Here is a 21,514-nt window from a genome sequence, read left to right on the forward strand (position 1 = left end):
TTAAACTTGTGCCTGGAAATAAATCCCCGTTTCGATTTGCGACGGCGACGGCAGCGGAAAAGCAGCAAATAAATGCAAGAAAGAGAACCGGGAAAACTGAAGCCCACCACCACCACCACCACGCCTAGAAGCAATATAATAATAATAAGAATCCTTATTCAATGCTGGTCGGTCGGAACCATGGTAAAAGGAAAGCTCCAAACCTGGCGGGGTTCCTGGGGGCTGAATAGGGAAAAATGGCTCGCTTTTAACCTTCTGCCTTCCGCACCCACAATCCAACAAATGGTTGATCCTCCTTCGTCTCCGTTGCGGGCCAGCGAAAGGTTTTCGGAAGGCGACAACGCGCGCGGTGTGCAGTGTGAGAGCAGAGTGACACAATGTCGTAGGAGATCCTTTCATCCATAACTTGCCTCGCTATATAGCACCAGCAGAGGAAGCTCGGGCGTTTTATGCGCTGCTCCACTGTAGTACAGAAATTGATTGGTTTCTCTCCGGGTCCGGAATTTACTGGATCGTCCTCGTCGTCATCGTCGTCGCTAGGATGGCACTCCGGTGTCGGTGCCGGGTTTCAATCCCCACTGGTGATGGCTTGAGTGGAAACCTTTTCGTGTGCTTCTACAAGCCCGAGCTGGCTGGATCGGAGGGCGTCAACTTTTTCAATGACGAAGAATGAACACAAGGTAACAGAAAAGTATCGTAAAACAAGAAAATAAAAATAATATAGCCATTGAATTTTCACGCGCCTTCTCAACGCCCCACAGTTGATGACAGATTCCTGCTGCTTATAGGGTATCTCTCCGACAAGCAGACCAGTGGTGTACAGTGACTGGTGAACGAATGGGAGGGAGGTGGGTGGGTAGCGTGATAGGACGAAGAAAATTCATTTTGAAAGTGCTGATCCGGCTCGGTATTATTCGGAATCAATAATAGGATATTGGGAACCAGTGATAACATGAATCGTTTTTGCCTAGTACGACCAGTTTGATTACCTAATCAAAATTCCAAACCGAGTGCACGCTATTGTTGGGCATGAGTAAAGGCATTCCCCACCGAACAGTACCTACGAGATTGATCGAACAGTTTCCCGTAATTTGAAGAAATTTACTGCACGGTAAAGAGGCTCAAAATCATGATATGGGACGACGGATTGACAAAATTATAGGTGAAAAAGAGTCACTTTCTACATTATCGGTACTAGGTGACGCCGCAGTAGATAGCTTTAGTGAAAAGGAGGGCTTATACTAAACCGGTCAAAGCTCGTCAAACGATCAACATGTCTCAAGCAAAAATGGTCTCATTGTGGACTGAACTTTGAGCAGGCCCACTTCAAACAATACCTTTAATGCAACGAAATTCGGACACTTCTAAAAGTTGATTAACAATGCCTACCATGTTCACAATGACAAGTCAACTTTAATATGATTTTAATACACCGTTCAGAATCGTCACGAATGTTTATTATGTTGAAAAGTACACGTGATAATTTATTAAAAATAAATGTCCGGATTAATGAACCGTCTGGTATTCGGAGAATAACGTTATGAGGTACATGTCAAAGTTCGATAGTAAATCCTGTTTGGTCATGTCTACACAGAAAAAGTATTCCTATCATCACAATAGAAGTTTAAATGAAATTGTAATAGATATGACTCAAAAACTACCCAAGCAGGAACGAACATCTCGATACCTTAAATTGGTATGGATTAGCCTGACCCAATAATAATATAACCCAACAAACATGGAATGCTGAATAAGAGCTTATACAGTCAAAAATTTGCTTCGTCAGCTATAAATGGGCTTATTCAGCTTTTAATCAGTTCAAATTGTATGTTGGGAATACAAAAAAAATAATATTCCCATGATATCATTCTAATAGGGGAATTTACGTATTCTCGGCAACCTAAGCAGCGACCTTCTTTCTATAGCCTTTTTCTCTAAGGAACGCACACATATGCAGTATTGGTTTGTTTACAATCTTTTGCTGCCAGCTGCTCTAACAATTTCAGTCGAAAGAATGGTCAAAAACTGTTTTGAAACGCTTTTACAAAGCTCCAATCTTCTCTAGTGAGAGCGAGTATTGTCGGCAACCAGTTTTTCTTCGGAAACCGTTCCATTTGAACTGCATGTAAATCTGCTGTTCTATTATCGGCAACTCGAAATCAGCTACAATTTGTAGTGCGTGTGTTTTATTTCAAGAAAACCTTGCTAGATTGCTTTTTCTCAGTGGTAAAAATATAGTCAAATTGAAGCTGAAAGCATAAAGAATCATTTGTATGCATTCAGCGAAGTGTTTTCGTAAGAAAATCCAGTGAAAATAGTGTTTCAATTTGGGTTGCCGAAAATAGTCTGTCATGCCGAAGCCGTCATTTCCCCTACCAAATTAAGCAAATGCAATACCAAACGATACCACACAGGTATTCTTTTGGTATTCAAATATAACTTTGTGTTATTTTGAAAGTATTTTGCATGTATTTTTTTTGGAATTATCTTTGGTATCCCGAGCTAGAACCGATAACATATGGATGTCTTAATCTAGTATGATACCTTATTTCGGTATGATATTAGTCAGCTATCGAAATATTTAGTAAAATATAAAATAAATACCAAAATAACAAAACGTGGTGTTTCTATTTTGAGACAATAACACTTAAAAGAGCTATTGGATAACTATTAAAAGATCTGTTAAATCCCGAGCAGGAGAAAATAACTTATGAATACCTAATTCTGATGTGATACCAAAATTTGGTGTTAATTAGCATGACATAAGAGGTAAAATTCCAAAGAATAATGCCAAAAAATTTGCATGCAAAATACTTTGTAAATAGCTAAAATTGATATTTGAATATCAAAATAATACCTGATACCTAAGAATCGTTCGCAAAAATAACTTATTAATACCAAATTCAGGTATGAAAATAGCATAACTGGCAACCTAAATATGGTATTAGTGAGGCTGACATAAAAGGTAAAATACCAAAAATAGTACCTCAAATATGTTCTGCGAATAACGAACTAATAAATAATTTAGTTATTACAATAACAAACGGATAACATACCCTATTTTAGATGCCAGAATACCATAGTTTGTTATTTTTAATAACAATGCAATAACTCCTTTAGGTGTTGTTGAACCAATTCAATAACTCTTCTAAGTGTTATTGTCTAAAAACTGAAAGGTCACAGTTTGTATTTTGGTATTCATTTTATATTTTACAAAAAAATTCGATATCTGAATAATATCAAAACATGGTTTTATACCACAAGCATACCAAAATCTGGTATCATACCACATTAAGATATTCATTTTTTATCGATTCCCGAGCAGGAACGAATATCTCGATACCTTAAAAATAATAGCTAAAAAATTTTCCCCCGATACCATTCCAATACCAAATTATGATAATGCAATACCAAAACAATACAACACAGGTATTATTTTGGTATTCAAATATCAATTTTAGCTATTAACAAAGTATTTTGCATGTATTTTTTGGTACTATTCTTTGATATTTTACCTCTTATGTCATGCTGGGCAATATCAAATTTTGGTATCAGATCAGAATTAGGTATTCATTGGATATTTTCTCCTGCTCAGGTTACCCGAGCAGGAACCGATAGCTAATCGATAACAAATTAACATCTTAGTGTGGTATGATACCAGATTTTGGTATGCTTGTGGTATAAAACTTTGTTTTGATATTATTCAGTTATCGAAATATTTTGTAAAATATAAAATGAATACCAAAATAACAAAATGCGATCTTTCAGTTTTTAGACAATAACACCTAAAAGATTTATTGAATTGGTATTAGAAAACCTTCAAAATAACAAACTATGGTATTCTGGCATCTAAAAAAGCGTCTGTTATCCGTTTGTTATTGTAATAACTAAACAATTTATTAGTTCGTTATTCGTAGACTATTTTTGAGGTATTATTTTTGGCATTTTACCTCTTATGTCAGCCTCACTAATACCATATTTAGGTTGCCAGTTATGCTATTTTCATACCTGAATTTGGTATTAATAAGTTATTTTTTCCTGCTCGTGTTAGCTATCGGTTTCTGCTCGGGATAACAATGGCATAAACATTATGGCATAAAATAAGCGTTTGTAATCTTTATTTTTGTTTATTAATTAATTTGATAAGACTTAACCGAATTGACTTTACAGAGCCGAGGATTTTTGTTCACTATACAATACATCTTAAAACTATAGTCAAAAGGTACAAAACAATTAACATTTCATTTTTCGCTATCCAATAAGCCTCCTCTGCCAGAACGGGAGCCGCTTCCAGTGGTTTCATTGTATGGAAGATTCGCCAACGGGGGTCAGAGCGCTTCCATTGCAGCAATGGACGCAAAACGTGGTCAGTACTCACACATTCATCACGAAACGGTTGCTTTCAAAGTCGACGACTCATCGACCGAAAGAACTGCTGATGAAGAACAATGAGGAGGACCACACAATGGTTGCTGCCGAGTAAACAGACGATCGCGTGACACACATTGAGAGTAGTCTGCTTCTGTCGACAGCCGAGTGAACACTCAACGTTTGTTATCTTCAGCTATTATAATAACTAAATTATTTATTAGTTCGTTATTCGTAGAACATTTTTGAGGTATTATTTTTGATATTTTACCTTCAATGTAAGACTCGTCAATACCATATTTGGGTTGCCTTATGATTTTTTCATACCTGGATTTGGTATTAATAAGGTATTTTCTCCAGCAGAATACCGTTAAATAATGTATGAAGGTTTTGTAGCATTTGATATTAACAACAATTGTTAGTAACTAAAATCTGAATCTCTTATGCATGATGAAATAGAGCTGACAGAACATGTTATTGTTTTTCAGTGAATGCAATTTACATTCACTGAAAAACAATGGTGGGTTCTTATCGCTCTGAGTCATCATGCATAAGAGATACAGATTTGAGTTGTTTGCAAAAGATGTAGTTAATATCAAAACCTACAAAAGATGCAAACACTATTGTACGAAATTCTGTTGATGAAAAAAGTTAGAGGCAAATGAATGTAAATGAATGCACGAAATGAATGTAAATGATTTGCCATCCCTGCTCCAGCCTGTCCCTAGATCGAATTCTGCTCTGACATAGATCGGGATTGTAGAATTTATGAAAGTATGACTTCTCAAAAACTTTTAAGTACCATAATCTTTAATTTATTTTATACATGATGGATCATACATTTCTGTGATCATCATCCTGAAATATAGGTATATATATTCTTTTGATGTTTTCTCTATAGCTCTCAGTATAACACTTATGAAAGTTCCTCACGACTCTTGAATTCACTCAACAATTATCCGCGTATTTTCAATGATTGTCGTGAAAATTTGCTTAATTTTCTCTCAATTCCTTTTAAAATTTATTTGAAATGTATCTCTTAATACACTCTTGAGAATTTAGAAACCATGGAATCATCTAAAAAAAACCTCATAAGTTTCACCTCTGAATTTACTTAGGTTGATTTAGGAATTCCCTGGAAATTTATTTGGAATTAACCTCAATTTTTCCAAAGTATGCTTCCAAAATTCCTTTAGAATTCACCTCAGAATTCCATGAGAATTCTCCTCCCCATAAATATAATGAAGTTTTCTCAAAATTGCCTGGAGATTCTCCTTCGAATTTCCTTGGAACTCTTCTCTTGATAATCCCTTGGACTCTCATCAGAACGCTGCTACTCCAAATTATTTTTTTATTCTCCTGAGAATTTCCTGGGGAAACCTCTCCGAAGATCCTTAAAATTCCCCTCACAATTCACACTGCATGGAACTCTTTTGAAAATCTGTCTTTAACACTAGAATTCGATTCGACTTTGTAAAGCAACCGTTTCGTGATGAATGTGGGAGTGCTCACCACGTTTTGCGTCCATTTCTGCAATGGAAGCTCTCTGATCCCCGTTGGCAAATCTGCCATACAATGAAACCACTGGATGCGGGTCCCGTTCTGGTGGAGGAGGCTTATTGGATAGCGGAAGATAAAATGTTTATTGTTTTGTACCTTTTGACTGTAGTTTTAAGATGTATTGTATAGTGAATAAGAATCCTCGGCTCTGTAAAGCTAATTCGGTTGAGCCTTATCAAATAAATGAATAAACAAAAAAAAACTTGAATTCGATTCGTTTGGAATTGTTATTGGCATTCCCCAAGAACGCAGGCCTCATAATTCACTTTGATTGATTGATTGATTGATTGATTCAAATTTAAGAGATTCTTCGTTTCTAGAAAAAGAATGAGAAGCCACCGAAACAGGCTTGGCTGAATATTATGTAGTTACAATGTTGTTTGCATAGACCCATACAAATGTTCAAAACGGCCCATGGGATCAACGAATCTTTGTATAGTCAAATCATGAGAAGCCATGGGTGGCAAGTCAACCGGCAAAAAGTCGGGATTTTAATTTCTCCAGGAATAACCGGGAAAAAGTCTGGAATTTACCGAATATAGGGGAAATGGCTCTAATGTTGGCCTATGGATCTAAGATTGGGCCCATCGCTAAAAATCTGCTTTTTATCAATTTTATCTAGATGAACGCGTCATTGGGACATTACTAATGGATATTTTTGGTTGTTATTGAAAATTTAGTCGATTGCTGAATTTATGTATGGGCCCAAATTAGGGACACTTAGGCCGACATTACCTGCATTTCCCCTACCAAGAAAATAATTTTGTTGCAATGGTTTCAATAATTTTTGAATTTCACATGTATGGCAATGGAACATCTCAAGTAACAATTTGGGATTTATTGATGGTCTGAAGACGATGATTCAAACTTGTAGAATGCTTTTAAACAGCGATATAACTTAAGCGGCGCCGGTGGTGTAGTGCTAAGTGTGCTTACCTCTCACCCCAGCAGGCCTGGGTTCAATCCCTGTCGGCGCCGCCGGGATGTTCTGAGGCATAACATCTCTGATCACGCTTTCCTTCGGAAGGGAAGTAAAGCCGTTGGTCCCGGGTTGATGAGTTGATGAGTCGATAGGTAGGCGGCGTCGGTAGCACGGAAAACAAATCAAAGGAAAAAAAAGCGATAAAACTTGCATTGTTACATGAGATGTTTTAATAAATCCGATATCACCGTTTATAAAATCAAGCGGATCAAAACGAATCATTTCGTTCGAACTAAAACCACTACGCATCAACATATTTGCAGCAAAATGAACAAAATTTACCTAAATTAAGGGTTTACATTTGTGTATTTCCGGAGAACTTTGAGATTTGGGCGTAATTGCTTTTGTAAACAAACACGACAATCATTCATTTCTCGCGAATAAAAGCACAATCTCTTGAACAAACCATACCAAATGATAAAGGAATCATTCCTCTACCTGTTTGTGTTATTAGTTTTTTTAGATTAAGCTTAAAATCGCGAGAAATCGGAAAATGACGTGTTTGTTTACAAAAGCAATTACGCCCTAATCTCGAAGTTCTCCGGATTTATCGTCATTTTCATGCCTTTTCCGAATCAATTGGACTTGGGGATTTGACAATAGCGACGTGATTGGTTGATTACAGAATTGAGCGACAATTGACAGCTGAGCAGCATGCCGTGGTTAATTGCTTGATCGTTTTCAAGCACATTTAATTGTATCAGGTAGAACGAATCAATTATTTACTAAATACAATTGTGATATTGATATTGATAGGGCAATATGTACCGTAAAAGGGGTAACTTTGATAGTTTTTTGAAGCATATTCTAACAACATATTATGACAAAATATTAATGGTTTTGAATTTTTTTTTTTTAATAAGTACTGTGGATCCTAGAGTAATTTGTATAACGGAAATTATTGAATTTGCGCTATTTTGGGGCTACTTTGATAATATTCGATGAATGTAGAAAAACATGCGTGAATCTCAAACAATTTCGAATGAGTATATAATCAGAAACATCATAAGCAAAAGGAGGCCACATTGAATTTGTGATGGCTATATTCGAAATATATTTAATAAGTGATGGTTTCAGTGCCTTTTCAATCAGGCGAAAAGTATGAAAATCGTTCATTTCAGATGTTTGGAAAATATGTACAACACACTATGTAAAAACTCTACTCGATGTCAAAGGTAATACCCTGAGCTACAAAATGGATCCATTGTTGCCAATTTGGAAATAGTGCAGAGAGTAAATTTAATCATTATACTCTACTATCAAAGTTACCCGCATTATCAAAGATACCCCGTTTTACGGTACTATGTTTAGCATACAAAATTAATAAACATAGTTGGAATCTGCACCAAAGACGACTAACTTGCTTATTTTATGTACATCATTCAGTCTTCAATCTTTCATTTTCGAGTTTGCCCCTCAGTGAGAATGTTTTTCATATTCCTTCAGTTTCTCGCCTGTTTCGGTTTACTGCTGTTGTTCAGCTATACTGGGTTACAAATCAAAAAATATTTGTGGTGAAATAGTGTTAGGTTTTGAAAGCTTCTTACTTTGTCATTTATACATAAAAATAAAATCCAAATACGCCAATCGATAGGATATTAAATAACGAATCTGCTGAAATAACCAATTCCACCTACGTCAGGGAGACCGCTCCCACACCTGGACCCTATCTATCAACTCATGAACCGATGACCAACGGCTTTACTTCCCATTACAAGAGATCTTCTTCTTCTTATTCGCATTTCAAGCTTATTGCTTAGCGCATATTAGATTATTGCGTGCTCTCAACTTAGTGTTCTAAATGCACTTCCACAGTTATTAATTAAGAGCTTTCGATGCCAATACCAATGCATGAATTTGTATATTGTGTGGCAAGCACAATGATACTCTATGTCCAGGGAAGTCGAGAAAATTTCCAACCCGAAAGATTCCCTCGACCGGACCGGGAACCGAACCCGCCGCCTCCGGCTTGGTTATACCGTGCCTTTACTGACTAGGCTATGAGGCCCCATTACTAGAGATAAGACCCTCATAAAAATCACATATGTATGTTATGGGCTAAACATTGTTCCCTGAAAATTTCAAGTCATTTGGTATAATAGTTAAAAAGTTACATGTGCTTCCGAAAGAAGGCGTTATTAGAGATGTTATGCCACAGAACATCCTGGCGATGCCGACTAGATTTAAACCCAGGCCTGATGGGGTGAGAGGCAATCACGCTTACCACTACACCACCGGCGCTGCTTGAATTCACTCTTAATCACGCAAAATAGGTTACAATGCTTCTTGCTATTGTTTGCATGACTTTCACACAAACAGTAAACATAATAATTTAAAGTAAGAATGAAAGCCGCAATAACTTCGGATTCTAATTCAAAAACTTATGGGCCTCTCGTTAAGACTCCTATTTATATGAATTTTAAAACTCAAAAATTAGTTGGTTCGATCTGATATTGGGGAACTATAGATTTTTTAAATGGAAATTCAGTTGCCGCACTGCATGAAGAATGAGCCGTCGATTGGCATATGTTGGTGTTCTACTGACATTGAAAATCCCCCGGAGGCTTCTCAGCGGGTCCGGACAGGCCAATGCTGATGATGGTCTCATGCAAACAGGTGACCAAAAATATATATGTGTCTCAAACACTGATTTTTTACCACCCTAAATATGTATGTGGGTATTAGGGTGGGTCATGTACTTGTATGTACCTCCTGCTCTTTCGATCTGTATTGAGGTGCCCAACAACTGTGCAAAATTTGAACGAATCTGGTTATATTATGACCTGTACGTTTGTGTTTTGCTTATAACTATCATTCAAGCAACAAATCCAAACAGAAACGGCATTTATGCACGCCTCTACCATTGTTCGATTTCACATGGCCTGTCTGCTATTTATTGGAAAAGTGTTATGTCATTGCTCGAACAAGCGATTCAATATACCATTCAGGTGATGGTAAACCAATTTATAAAAACAACATGGAAATCCGATTTACACTCTGTCCGTAGAGATTTTCCTGTTTCGCTCCCTCGTTCGATACCGTCAAGTGGACGGATTCCCATCGAAAAACAACAATCAAACCAACAACTGTGATTGGAAGAGTTTTCGAAACAATTTAAACTTTGAATAAATCAACAAAGAGGATCATCTCACGTTCCTTTTTGCTCGCTCTTGTACGCTGTCTGTTTGTTTTTACCCATCATCCCCTTAGTTGAGGGGAGGGGGGGGGGGGGTTAAAGTACTGCATCATCAATCGGTGTGCTGTTGACCATTTTTCTCCGTCACATGTCCACATGCGAGCCGGGGGTATTACTCGCAGACCTTGCCGTCGAGGCTCTATATTCACATTCACATCTACATACTCGAGGACTGGATTGTAGGATGCCTCGCATTTCCAATTTCCTTTCTGGGAAACACATCAAACACACATATACACACAAAGGCCAACTCTCACCCACCTTTCAGCCAGTCAACCAGATATCATCGTCAAGTATTGGGAAAGTAGAATTTTCTTCTTCTTCTTCTTATCCGTGCCCTGCTTTCTTAGGAAAAGGATATTGAAGACTATTGGTGCCTGAACAGAACGGAAACAGCGCAGGCAAGACTTTGAATTCATTTCCTAAATTGATTGTATTTTTACTGGGAAGGAACCACCATCCCTCTCCGCCCCTCTCCGCACTGACGGTCGGGAGCAAGATGGACATCGGCCGATCCATCCCATGTCAAAGTGAGGAGAAAAAATGGAATCGAAACAGAACAGCCGGAAATCCCTGTATTTATCGGTATCCGGTTCTTCGAGCGAGACGCGGGATTTTGAACGGACGAATGAATGAACGGTTCGGGTCAGTCGCTGCTGAATTGATTTGAGTGTTAATATTTATAAAAGTTCTTCTTTTATTGCTCTACAAAGGATGTTGCCTCGGTGAATTTTGATTCTATTTTTGAGGAATGTTCTGTGATTTGGGAGAATTACATTGCCAGAAAGGTTTTCAGTAGCAGCATAACAGCAACAATCTTAAAATTGTCTTAACAATTGGTTGTTGGTTTTTAAATGGTGTTATACATTAGTTCTCCGTATGTCATACCAAACCGAAGGTGTTTGCAAGGTAAAGTAACAATGCGAGGAAACCAGTAAGATGTTAATTACTGGTTAATAGGAGGTGTAGAAGAAAGCTGATTAACATGAAGCTGAATCCGGTTCGCATCGTGCTCTTTTGTCGTGCGAATCTATTTGCTTTTTTCTGAAGGAAGTGTTACTGCTACGTAAAGCTCATTCCTCTTCGATGCTTGTTTGGACCCTACCCGAGGTAATCCTGCTTGGACATCGTCTTGGAAAATTCCTCTTCGATCCTTCGAATTCTTAAAGTTCCATCTTGTTGGAAGTTGATTTGGAGAAACGTTTTACTGCCGCCATGGCGCCTAAACGCAAAAGAAGAGGGCGATCTCTTGATCCACTTTGTGATGAAATTTATCTGAGTAATCAATTTGATATGCTCACGGATAATGAGAATGATCCATCATCCAAGCAAAATTCCAGTAAACTTTCCCGGGTTAAGGCCAAGAAAAGGTCCCCCTATTGTGATAACACCTTCCGCGAATCAAATATCAGATTCTTTCTTCATTTGAAACCAAAGTTTTTGAGTTTCAGTGGAAACAAAATTTGGACAACTTACGTTTATAGCTACCTATTTGCCATTCCAATACGTAGGCCAGCAAAATAATTTTCTCAAGGGTGACCTACAGAAACTTACCCGTCATATGTTTAAATTCTTCATTATTGGTGATTTTAATGCCAAACACCACTCATGGAATAATGCTCAAAGCAATTCCAATGGTAATATTCTGTTTGATGATTGTTCTACATGTTATTACACTATTCAATATCCAAACAGCCCAATATGCTTTTCTTCAGGAAGAAATCCCTCAACTATTGATTTTGTCTTAACTGATTCATGTCAACTTTGTAGCCAGTTGGTTACCCATGCTGACTTCGGTTCTAATCACCTTCCAGTAACTTTTGAAATATCCCAAGAAATAATTTCTAATCCCAACAGCTCTACTTTCAATTACCGTAGAGCTGATTGGGAGCAATATCGAACATTTATGGAATATAATTTCAATCCAAATATTCCTTTGCAAAGCAAAGATGAGGTTAATTATGCTCTTGAATTTCTGGCTACTGCTATAGTTGAAGCAAGAGCTGCCTCAGTACAAAAATGCGAGGTTAAATTCGATTCAATTATATTAGACGAGGATCTTCAACTCTTGATCCGTCTGAAAAATGTCCGTAGGAGGCAATATCAAAGAACACGCGATTCTGCCATGAAAGTTATCTGGCGGGATTTGCAAAAACAAATTAAAAATCGTTTCTCTGCCCAGAGAAACAAAACTTTTGAAAATAAGGTTTCGAAATTAGACCCAAGTTCCAAACCCTTTTGGAAGCTCACCAATTTTAAAGAAGGTGGTAACATTTTGATCACAAATTTGGAAAAATCTCAGAAAATTCGAGAGCTCCATAATTTTAGTTTGGGTCTTACTAGTCCTATTAAGAATCAAGTTGCTTGGGACTATCTGAATATTTTCTCACGAGAAATTTGTTTTGATGATTCTTGGGAGGAGTAAGATCTATAACTAACAAGTTCCCTAATATAAAAGATCCTCATCAAAAAAACTTCAAGAGAGTACCTTGCTTTCTTGGTAATATTATTTAACAGATGTTTCCATTTGGCATACTTTCCTGAAAAATTGTAAAATTCAAATTTTGAAGCCGGATAAAATTCCAGCTGAAGCTTCTAGTTGCAGTCCAATAAGTTTGCTTTCTTCAATAAGTAAACTAACTTTTTGAAAAAATAATTTTAAATAGAATGGTGCTTCACATCAATACGAACTCAATTTTTACAGTTGAGCAGTTTGGATTTCTCCATGGGCATTCACCTAAGGCCTGTACTCGAAAAAAATGCACCAGACAAAAGTGTTCGCCAAAAATTTATTTTAAGGTGGATTTTCTTGAAACTTTCAGGGAATGAACTAATACATATGAATTATGTTTCGGCATAATTACTTTATTCAATTTCCTTTCCATCGCTAAAAGCCCGCACCTTTCCCTTAAGACCCCTCATTACATTTTGTGCAATGGTGGAGCCGACCTTTTTGGTCACTTTCATCCATTCTTTCTTCAACTCCAGCTCGTTCTTAAACACCTTGAACGATTTTCGAACTTTGGCCTTTATTATGGTTCAAAATCTTTCCACCGGACGAATCTATGGTGAATTTGGGAGGTTGCGGTTTTTGGTACAAAAACAACGTTATTGTCTCTGTACCAATCCAACGTCGATCGCGCGTAATGGCATGATGCCAGGTCCGGCCAAAATAATTTCTCTCCTCCGTGGGACCGCAGGAAGGGCAACAGACGCTTCTGGAGGCACTCGGTGCGGTAAATTTGGCTGTTGATGGTACCCATTGTGATGTACGGTTTACTCACTTTACCGCATTGGCATATGGCCAAGTATTTTTTGGCGAATTTGTCCACTTTCTTCTTCCTTATGTCTTCCGGATCATCAAACCGTGATTTGGCAACGTAGAACTCCAGCCCCGGTATCTGCTTTGCGTCTGCCTTGATGTAGGTTTCGTCATTCATAACCACACACATCGGTTTCGTTAACCACTCTCGATACAGTTTCCTTGTGCGGGATTTGGCCGCCGTGTTTTGTTGATCACACCGGTTCGGTGCCTTCCGGACCTTGAGTACACGAAGCCCAGCTCGTTTCATGGTTTACTGAATGAACCAGGCGGAACACTTTGCCTTCAGAGCCGCGTCGCGAATCGAAAGGATCGGACTACGCTTGAAATAATCCAACACCTTCCGGGCCTTCACAGGGTCAGCTGTCTTCGATTTTCTTCCACTTCCAGCCCGCCGCTCGGTCGTCTGGGACTCCTTAAACGATTTTACCACCCGAGACACAGTTGTATGGGTGATTCCCAGTTGTCTTCCGATCCATCTCATGGTCGCAGTCGGATTTTCCATGACGGCGCGCAAAATTCTCCGGCGATTTTCTTCTTGTTTCGATGACATCTCAATAACCACTGAACCGATTGTTATGAAATTTTGCACAATTCACTCCAAACTAGTTATACCCAGATTTTCATCAATTTTTAACCACGGATAAAAAAGTTACTCACGGATAAAAATGGTGCATTTTTTTCGAGTACAAGCCTTACTCATCAACTATTAAAAGTTACCAAGTTAATTCGTTTAAACAAATCTGAAAGCTGCTCTACTGGAGTCGCTCTTCTAGACATAGAAAAAGCATTCGACAGTGTTTGGCATGAAAGTTTGATTGCTAAATTGAAAAAGTTTAATTTTCCACTCTATATTATGAAATTAGTTCAAAATTATTTAACTGACAGAACTCTGCAAGTAAATTATGAAAATTCTAATCGACTACCTGTTAGAGCAGGAGTTCCTCAGGGTAGCATTCTTGGGCCTATATTGTATAACATTTTCACTTCGGACCTCCCTGATCTGCCTCAGGGTAGCCACAAATCTTTGTTCGCTGATGACACAGGCATTTCCGCTAAAGGAAGAAGTCTTCGTGTTATTTGCAGCAGACTGCAGAAAAGTTTAGATATTTTCTATTCTTATTTATAAAAATGGAAGTTTTCTCCCAACACTTCCAAAACTCAATTTATAATATTTCCACATTCCAGAAGGTCGAAAGACAGAAGGTCGAAAGACAGAAGATCGAAAGACAGATAGTCCAAAAGGACAAAAGTTCGAAAGGCTAAAAGCTACCAGGAGAATTATTTGAGATACTGTGATTTAAATTTTCATTTAAGACTTGAGTTTTAAAAATGTACACTTCGAACTTTGGATAACTTGTGAGTTTTAGGATTTGAAAAAAAAATTATGATTAATCAAAATCGCATATTTTTATTTGATTTTCCCTTTATTTATACATGATCAGTTCTTTCGAAAAATTTCGAAAAACTAAGATGAGATATTAGAATATCATATTTTCAGAGGTTATTCCTTCTATTATGAAAAAAAGGTTTTAGGATTTCGACCTTTTGTACTTTCGATCTTTTGTTCTTTCGACAGGGTGGCCAGTGAACCCTGAAAACCGGGAATACTGGGAAATATCCGGGAATTTGAAAAATAACCGAGAAAACCAGGAAACACCCGGGAATTCGATGAGAGAACCGGGAAAAATAAATTAACCACTCAATAGGAATACATTTTCACACCAGAATTTCAGAATAAACCATTAAAACAGTGTGATTTTTTACCAAATGAATGTCTTTCTCTATTTGCTGCTTAAATTTTCTTCAGAGTCCCGCCTTGTTGTTCTTAGAATTTAATCACTCAGCAATATTTCAAATTGATTTTTGCGATTCAATTTCAGATGTAAAGTCCATGGGCCTTAAAACAAAATATTGAAGATTCTGGACATAAGAAACAAATATTTGTAAAAACTGAAACCGAACTATTCTTTTCCCGGGTTTTAATTTTATTAAAAATTCTCATGATATGAATTTCAGAATGAAAATGGAATTCTGCTCTGAATTATTATAGAATTCTTTTAAAATTAGCCAGAAAACACTCTGCGTAATAATTACAATTGAGTTCTTTTTGGAATTTCCTATTTTCAAACCTAAACAAATTTCAAAGCCCAAGAATCTTGAGAAGCTATCTTTTTAGTAGCTTTTTTATCCGATATCACTATCAATTTGCTCTAATTCTCATTTGTACCAAGTTCATTTTTCTGAAACATTTTTTTTAATTAAATCTCTTATTCTTCACAATTCACCTATTATATAACCTATTCATCCAGATAGCATTTAACCCAGTGACCTTAATCTCTGTCACTCAATAAATTCTAGGGCTTTGAAATCATAAGATGTATCGATCATAAATAGTGGTAGAATTCGATTTATCAAAGTATCTCGAAAGATCAATATATTGTTTCAAATACATTTAGTGACTCATAGCGTTGAATTTTTCCTATAGCTTTACACCCCGTACAGACTATGACTTAAATCATGTTATATAGGCTGTCGTGCAATGAGCACTCATACATCTAGTTTTCACTGGAAATCCTATGCCTACACTGATAAAAATTCGGAATTTTAATTGTGATGTAAACATTCAATCACGTAGACTTGTATTTCATTTCACGCAACCGAGCAACTTGCAAACAATGTTGTTTACAAAGATGGGCTTTTGTATACAATATTTGCTCCATTGCATGAAATGTGTCAGAACTTTACATGATATATAATGTAAGCGTATATGATATGTGACGCTCCATTTATGTGCATCATATTGAACATAAATTTACACTACTTTTTCGCACTGAGTATATTACATGATATAATACATAGTCTGTACAGGGTATTAGAAAACACTTTCTGTAATTTGGCTTTCATTTTTCCCATAATTAACCACTGAAAATTTACAGTTGGCCACGTTTTAAAAAATGTGTACAATTTCGTTTTTTGTTGAATATCAACAACCGTGAAATTTTAAAGATTTGAAAACCGGAAAAAAACCGGGAATTTCAAACTGAAAAGTCACTGGCCACCCTGTTCGATCTTTTGGCTCTTTCGACCTTTTGTCCTTTCGACTTTATGTTTTCCACCCTTATTTCGTTCGAACTTTTATCATTGATTCTAGTATGACTATGATACACATATTAATAATAACAAAAAGAAGACGCCCAAGCAGCCATTTCCCTTCAATCAATGATTTCGTAATTTGTATTAAAAATAACATCATCACCCAGAGATGACAAACGATAACGGTGCAACGGCGGCAGCAGCAGATTGCCAGCATAGAATTATGGTTGGGGGAGCTAACAATAAGCACACCGTACATATTGCATCCATCGAGCACAGCACAACACAATGGACGGTGTGCAACAATCAGCTTCCAGGAGCGGAAACTTCAGAACGTGAACAATACCAACCAACACAGTCGCGCACTCTCTACCAAAGAGATTCGTCGGAAAAGGGAATAAAAAGTGTCTTTCTCGAACGAGCAAAAAAGTGTGTTCCAGCACCCGATACAAGAGAGCGCGCCACAAAAAAAAGATGATAAGAGATGGACTCTTTTCATATACCTATATATTTCACAAAATGCGACACTTTATTGTTTGCTGAAACGATGGTTAGAAAAATGCGATACATTTGAGACCTTTTTTGAATAGAGAGACGGTGTTTTTTCCCCATCCATTGTCGTCTAGGTGTGCTTCATAAGGATCTTGTCAACTGATGGCGAAAAAAGAACATTGTTTGAACAAGGTGATAGTGATGGAAGGTCTTCATCTTTTGACCGGGATAAACTATCCAGGGAGAGAGATGGTCATCAGTCCACAATCAAGCGAATTGCACGAACGAGATTGCTATTGGCCAAAACATTCACTCGAGCACGTTCCGGGATAACCCCGCTCAAAAGCCAATAGAATTATTTACTCCCGGCTAGCAGTAGCAGTATTTAAATGGAAGATAAAATAATTGATTTATCGCTTTCCAGCACACCTGAGACGGCTACCTTTGCAGTCCTTCGTAGGAAACACGGAACCTCACTCGCAAGAATCCTTTCCTTCGCCCCTTAAAAAAAAAAAAAAAACTGATAGCCTTATCGCAACAAATATGTATTCTGGTGGGATTCGATGCGATCCCAAAACTGTCGAAACAAAAAAGAAAGTGTAAGAAGCGAACGAAGGTGGAAGCGGTTGAGAAAATCTCTTATCAGTTTGAAATTTATTATAATTTGATTGGAAGCAATAATAAAACTCCCGGGACGGTGCCAATGGGAGCCGCCTGGTTGGGCCTTGGGCTGCGTAACTCAGTGAATGGGTGACTATTACGGTTCGGGTACAGCTCAGCCAGAAGGATTTCTTTTCTGTTCTGCTTTTATGTAAAGGTACGGAATCCGCATCTGTTGAGGAAGAGTGTCTTACTGCTGTGTTACGGTGAAGGTGTTCAATTGATGCTTGGGTCTAGGGTTTATGTAGGTATTTATTTTTTTCTTTTGCGAGGATGGAATCCTTCACAGAAGGAAGGTGATTGGTTGAATGCTGTCTTCTCTTCGATGGGTCATGGTTGAATGTGGAATCTAAATCAGTGAAATTTGGCTTTACCGCTAATATCAGATCGCTTGGGCCAAATGCCATTTGCAAACGGAGCCGTTCGACTGAACAACTGTTCTAAAAATAAGACATGTTTCAAAGATTTACAGGACTTTTCTAGAACTTACAATGCATCGAGATTTTGTGCAAACTTTAAGGATATTTTATTTTTTTAGTTTTATATGTAGCATTCTTCAATCTTATTTCTTATTTCTTTTCCATTGCAGAGAATCCGCCCGTCGAAATCACCCACTGGCCTGCGAGTGCGATATCCTGGAAACGTGTTCGATGCGTTTATCACTGCTCCAGATGACATTCGGTAAACATATCGAGCGGAAGCATTGTTGCTTTTTTCCTGGTGGGGTAAGTGCACTTTCTTGGCTTTGTTCAATTGATTCAAACAGCACAAACTCGTCCCGAAACGAAATTAGTTCATTTTCCGATGCACATCAACATAAATCTACATTCTCCGCCTTTGGATCCAATCCTGTGAACGGAATTCGTGACATTTCAACCCGGCAAACTAACCGCTATTCCTATGCACAGTACACGATCTGAGTCGTGAGTTGTTACTCCAAAATCCATCGTCTTCAAATGCGACCCTCGCCATCAAATACGTTAGAGACTGTACCCCGTACGCTACGGTAGCGAGTCTCTGTGTAAGGTCGGGCGTTTTGTGTCGCGAAATGTGTCTGATTGACAAATAGATAAACTGTCGAAGCGAAAATCTATATATCGTACTGTCACGTACGTGACCTCTCTCTCTGGTGTGCCTGCATTAGACGCCAATCCTGGACACTGATTTCATCTACAAAACCGATATGAGGATACTTGGAAGTGTGGTGTAGGGTAACGCTGCTAGGATTTGGACAGTTTACGTTGCAAACAGTGTGAGAATATGCTCAAAATAATGATAGCTTAACTTTGAGTCAACTGATGAGCTATCAGTTGATCAGCTATAAACATGATTCAGACAGTGAATGACTTTGCAATTGTCGATATAAATATTATGCATACGATGATAAGCATGGTCAAGTTCGAGCCTGTATGCTAGAAATAAGCTTTGCCTTAAGATTGATTTGACGTTAGAAATTTTTTTTAAGTAGTCCAAATGTAGGTTTCTTATTTCATTTTTTTTTTTAATATTGCAAAATTATTGCATTGAATTTTTGAAAAAAAAAATCCAATCTTCATGGTGGCTAGCAAACCGGTTAAACCGGGAATACCGGTAAATATCCGGGAATTTGAAAAGTAACGGGGAAAACCGGGAAAAAAAACCCGGGAATTCGATGAGAAAACCTGAAAAAATAAATTAACGACATTTTTACACCAGAATTTCTAAATAAACTATTTAAACAGAGAGATTCTTTTCCAACGTCTTGTTCTATTTGCTGCATAATTTTCTTCAGTTTCCCGGCTTATTGTTTTTAGAATTTAATCACTCTGCAATATTTCAAATTGATTTTTGTCGTTTCAATTTCAAATGTAAAGTGCATGGGCCTTAAAAGAAAATATTAAAGATGCTGAACTTTGGAAACAAATATTTGTAAAAGCCTAAACTGAACTATTCTTTTCCGGGGTTTTAATTTTTCGTTATTCAAAAATTTTATGATATGAATTCCAGAATCAACTTGGAATTCTACTCTGAACTATCATGAAATTCTTCTAAAATTAAGCGGAAAACACTCCGCGAAATAAATACCGCTGAATTTTTTTTGGACTTTCCTTCACCCCTTCTAAAAATTTGATTGGAATCATTCTTAGAATTCCCTTGAACCTATTCGGAGACTTTGATACATTTGAAATTCTTTTAACAAAAAAATCAGCATAAATCTTTCGAAATTTTATTTAGAATCCCTTTGGAGTATTTTAAAGAATTTCTTTCTAATTATTAGAAATTTTTTGGCAAAATTGTTTGAGCTCTGTGATGAAACTTGCGCACTAAGGTTGAAATTATCGCCAGAACACTATTTCTTTTTGAATTCTCATCATAATTCTGTTGGTTTCTTCTTAAAATTCATCTGCCATTTTCCTCACGATCCTCATGCAAATCTCCTCAGAATCACGTATGAATTTTCACTAATTTTTTTTTTTCCAACTCCTTTTGAAAATTTTCCAAATTTACCTTAGAATTAAGGTAGTTAAAACTTATAACTTGCATTCTTCTCCAAAGAAATCTCTCCAAATTAATCTAACAATTTCTACGGACTTCATGTCAGAATAATTCTGGAATTCTACTCAAAACTTCTCCTTGGAAAATTGTGTGGGAATCCTCCTCAATATTTGGTTGAAATCGACACTTCGAAATTTTACTAAAAAATCCAAGATTCTATCAATTGTTGGGTAATTTGTTGTATCCCTTAAATTGCTTTCAAGTCTCAGAGCCTTGACAATTATGACTCCACGACTTATAAGTATGATTTTTTTCTTCAAATTTTTTATCTAGAAAAAAATTCAAAATCTCGCATTTTATTTTTGTTTTCTCCAAATCTTGCATCACAAATATTGTTGGTAATCAAGAAAAGTTCTAGTTTCAGACTCTACAACAATTTCAAAGCCGCAAGATCTTGGGAATCTTCTTAAATCACTTTTATTTTTCCTTTCGATAAATTCCTTTCAGTAAATAATCTTTCAGTAACATTTTTCCCGTATTAGTCTATTAGTATTATTTAATTTAATGAACCATGTTTAGTTTCACGTTGAGCGAGTTCCAACGTCTGTACGTTTTAAATATTTTTTTGTGTTAACAAATAATTTCTGTAATGTTGTTTTTATTTTTCCCACAAAAAAACCTCCGAAAATTTACAGTTGGTCACGTTTTTAAAAGTGCGTATTATTTCGTTTTTTGCTGAATATTAACAACCGGGAAATTTTTAAGATTTGAACCTGGAAAACACCGGGAATTTCAAATTCAAAATTCACTGGCCACCCAGGGTAGTATTTCTTCCTCACTCTGCTATGTGTATGCTTGCCTCAGCAACCAGTTTGTACAAAAAGCTGGCCAACTCTGCCTCATTCCGAGTCACCTTGCCATTCTTCTTCAACGTCCGCTTGAATTTTTCGATTGGGTGGAATTAGAGGCGATTGGGTGAATTAATGTCTGTTTGTAGCACGCCCAAAATAGTCCAGAGACGATGGGCGTTCTACTTCCAAATGAAAGGACTTAACCACAAAGAAACCACCAGGGACTACCGTTTCGCATCCGATTTTGTTAAACGAACGGTTTATGCGCCACTCTAACGAGGACCGATCGTCAATGTTTAGTTTGCCCGAGATGAGATCTTACTACAGGCATCAGTTTGTTCCTTGAAAAGGATCAGAAAACGGTTCGGCTATCCCCAAATTCACCCGCTCTAGTCTCATAGATCTCATCACACCCGAACGACCAACATCTCAAACTCTAGCATACGGCCAGCAAAGTTCTCTTTCAAAGCTTTCACTTATAATCATTGGAAGTTTCCGCTATTCACGCTAGA

At 37.2% G+C, this 21,514-nt stretch overlaps 1 protein-coding gene across 4 annotated transcripts in view; it reads left to right on the forward strand.

Annotated features, from left to right (window-relative positions):
• dmpd (F-box protein dmpd) overlaps window positions 1–21,514 on the forward strand; it is a 339,784-nt gene that overhangs the window by 264,001 nt on the left and 54,269 nt on the right. For all 4 annotated transcript variants that reach the window (XM_065234628.1, XM_065234629.1, XM_065234631.1 and 1 more), the window contains exon 5: window positions 18,266–18,401. In XM_065234628.1, coding sequence (XP_065090700.1) covers window positions 18,266–18,401 — 136 coding nt within the window. The remainder of the gene's footprint in view (window positions 1–18,265; window positions 18,402–21,514) is intronic.

This window comes from Ochlerotatus camptorhynchus, unplaced genomic scaffold (assembly GCF_037179485.1).
Source record: "Ochlerotatus camptorhynchus isolate MF236.1 unplaced genomic scaffold, CSIRO-AGI_Acam_v1.1 ptg000434l, whole genome shotgun sequence".
NCBI classification, from domain to species: Eukaryota; Metazoa; Arthropoda; class Insecta; order Diptera; family Culicidae; genus Ochlerotatus; species Ochlerotatus camptorhynchus.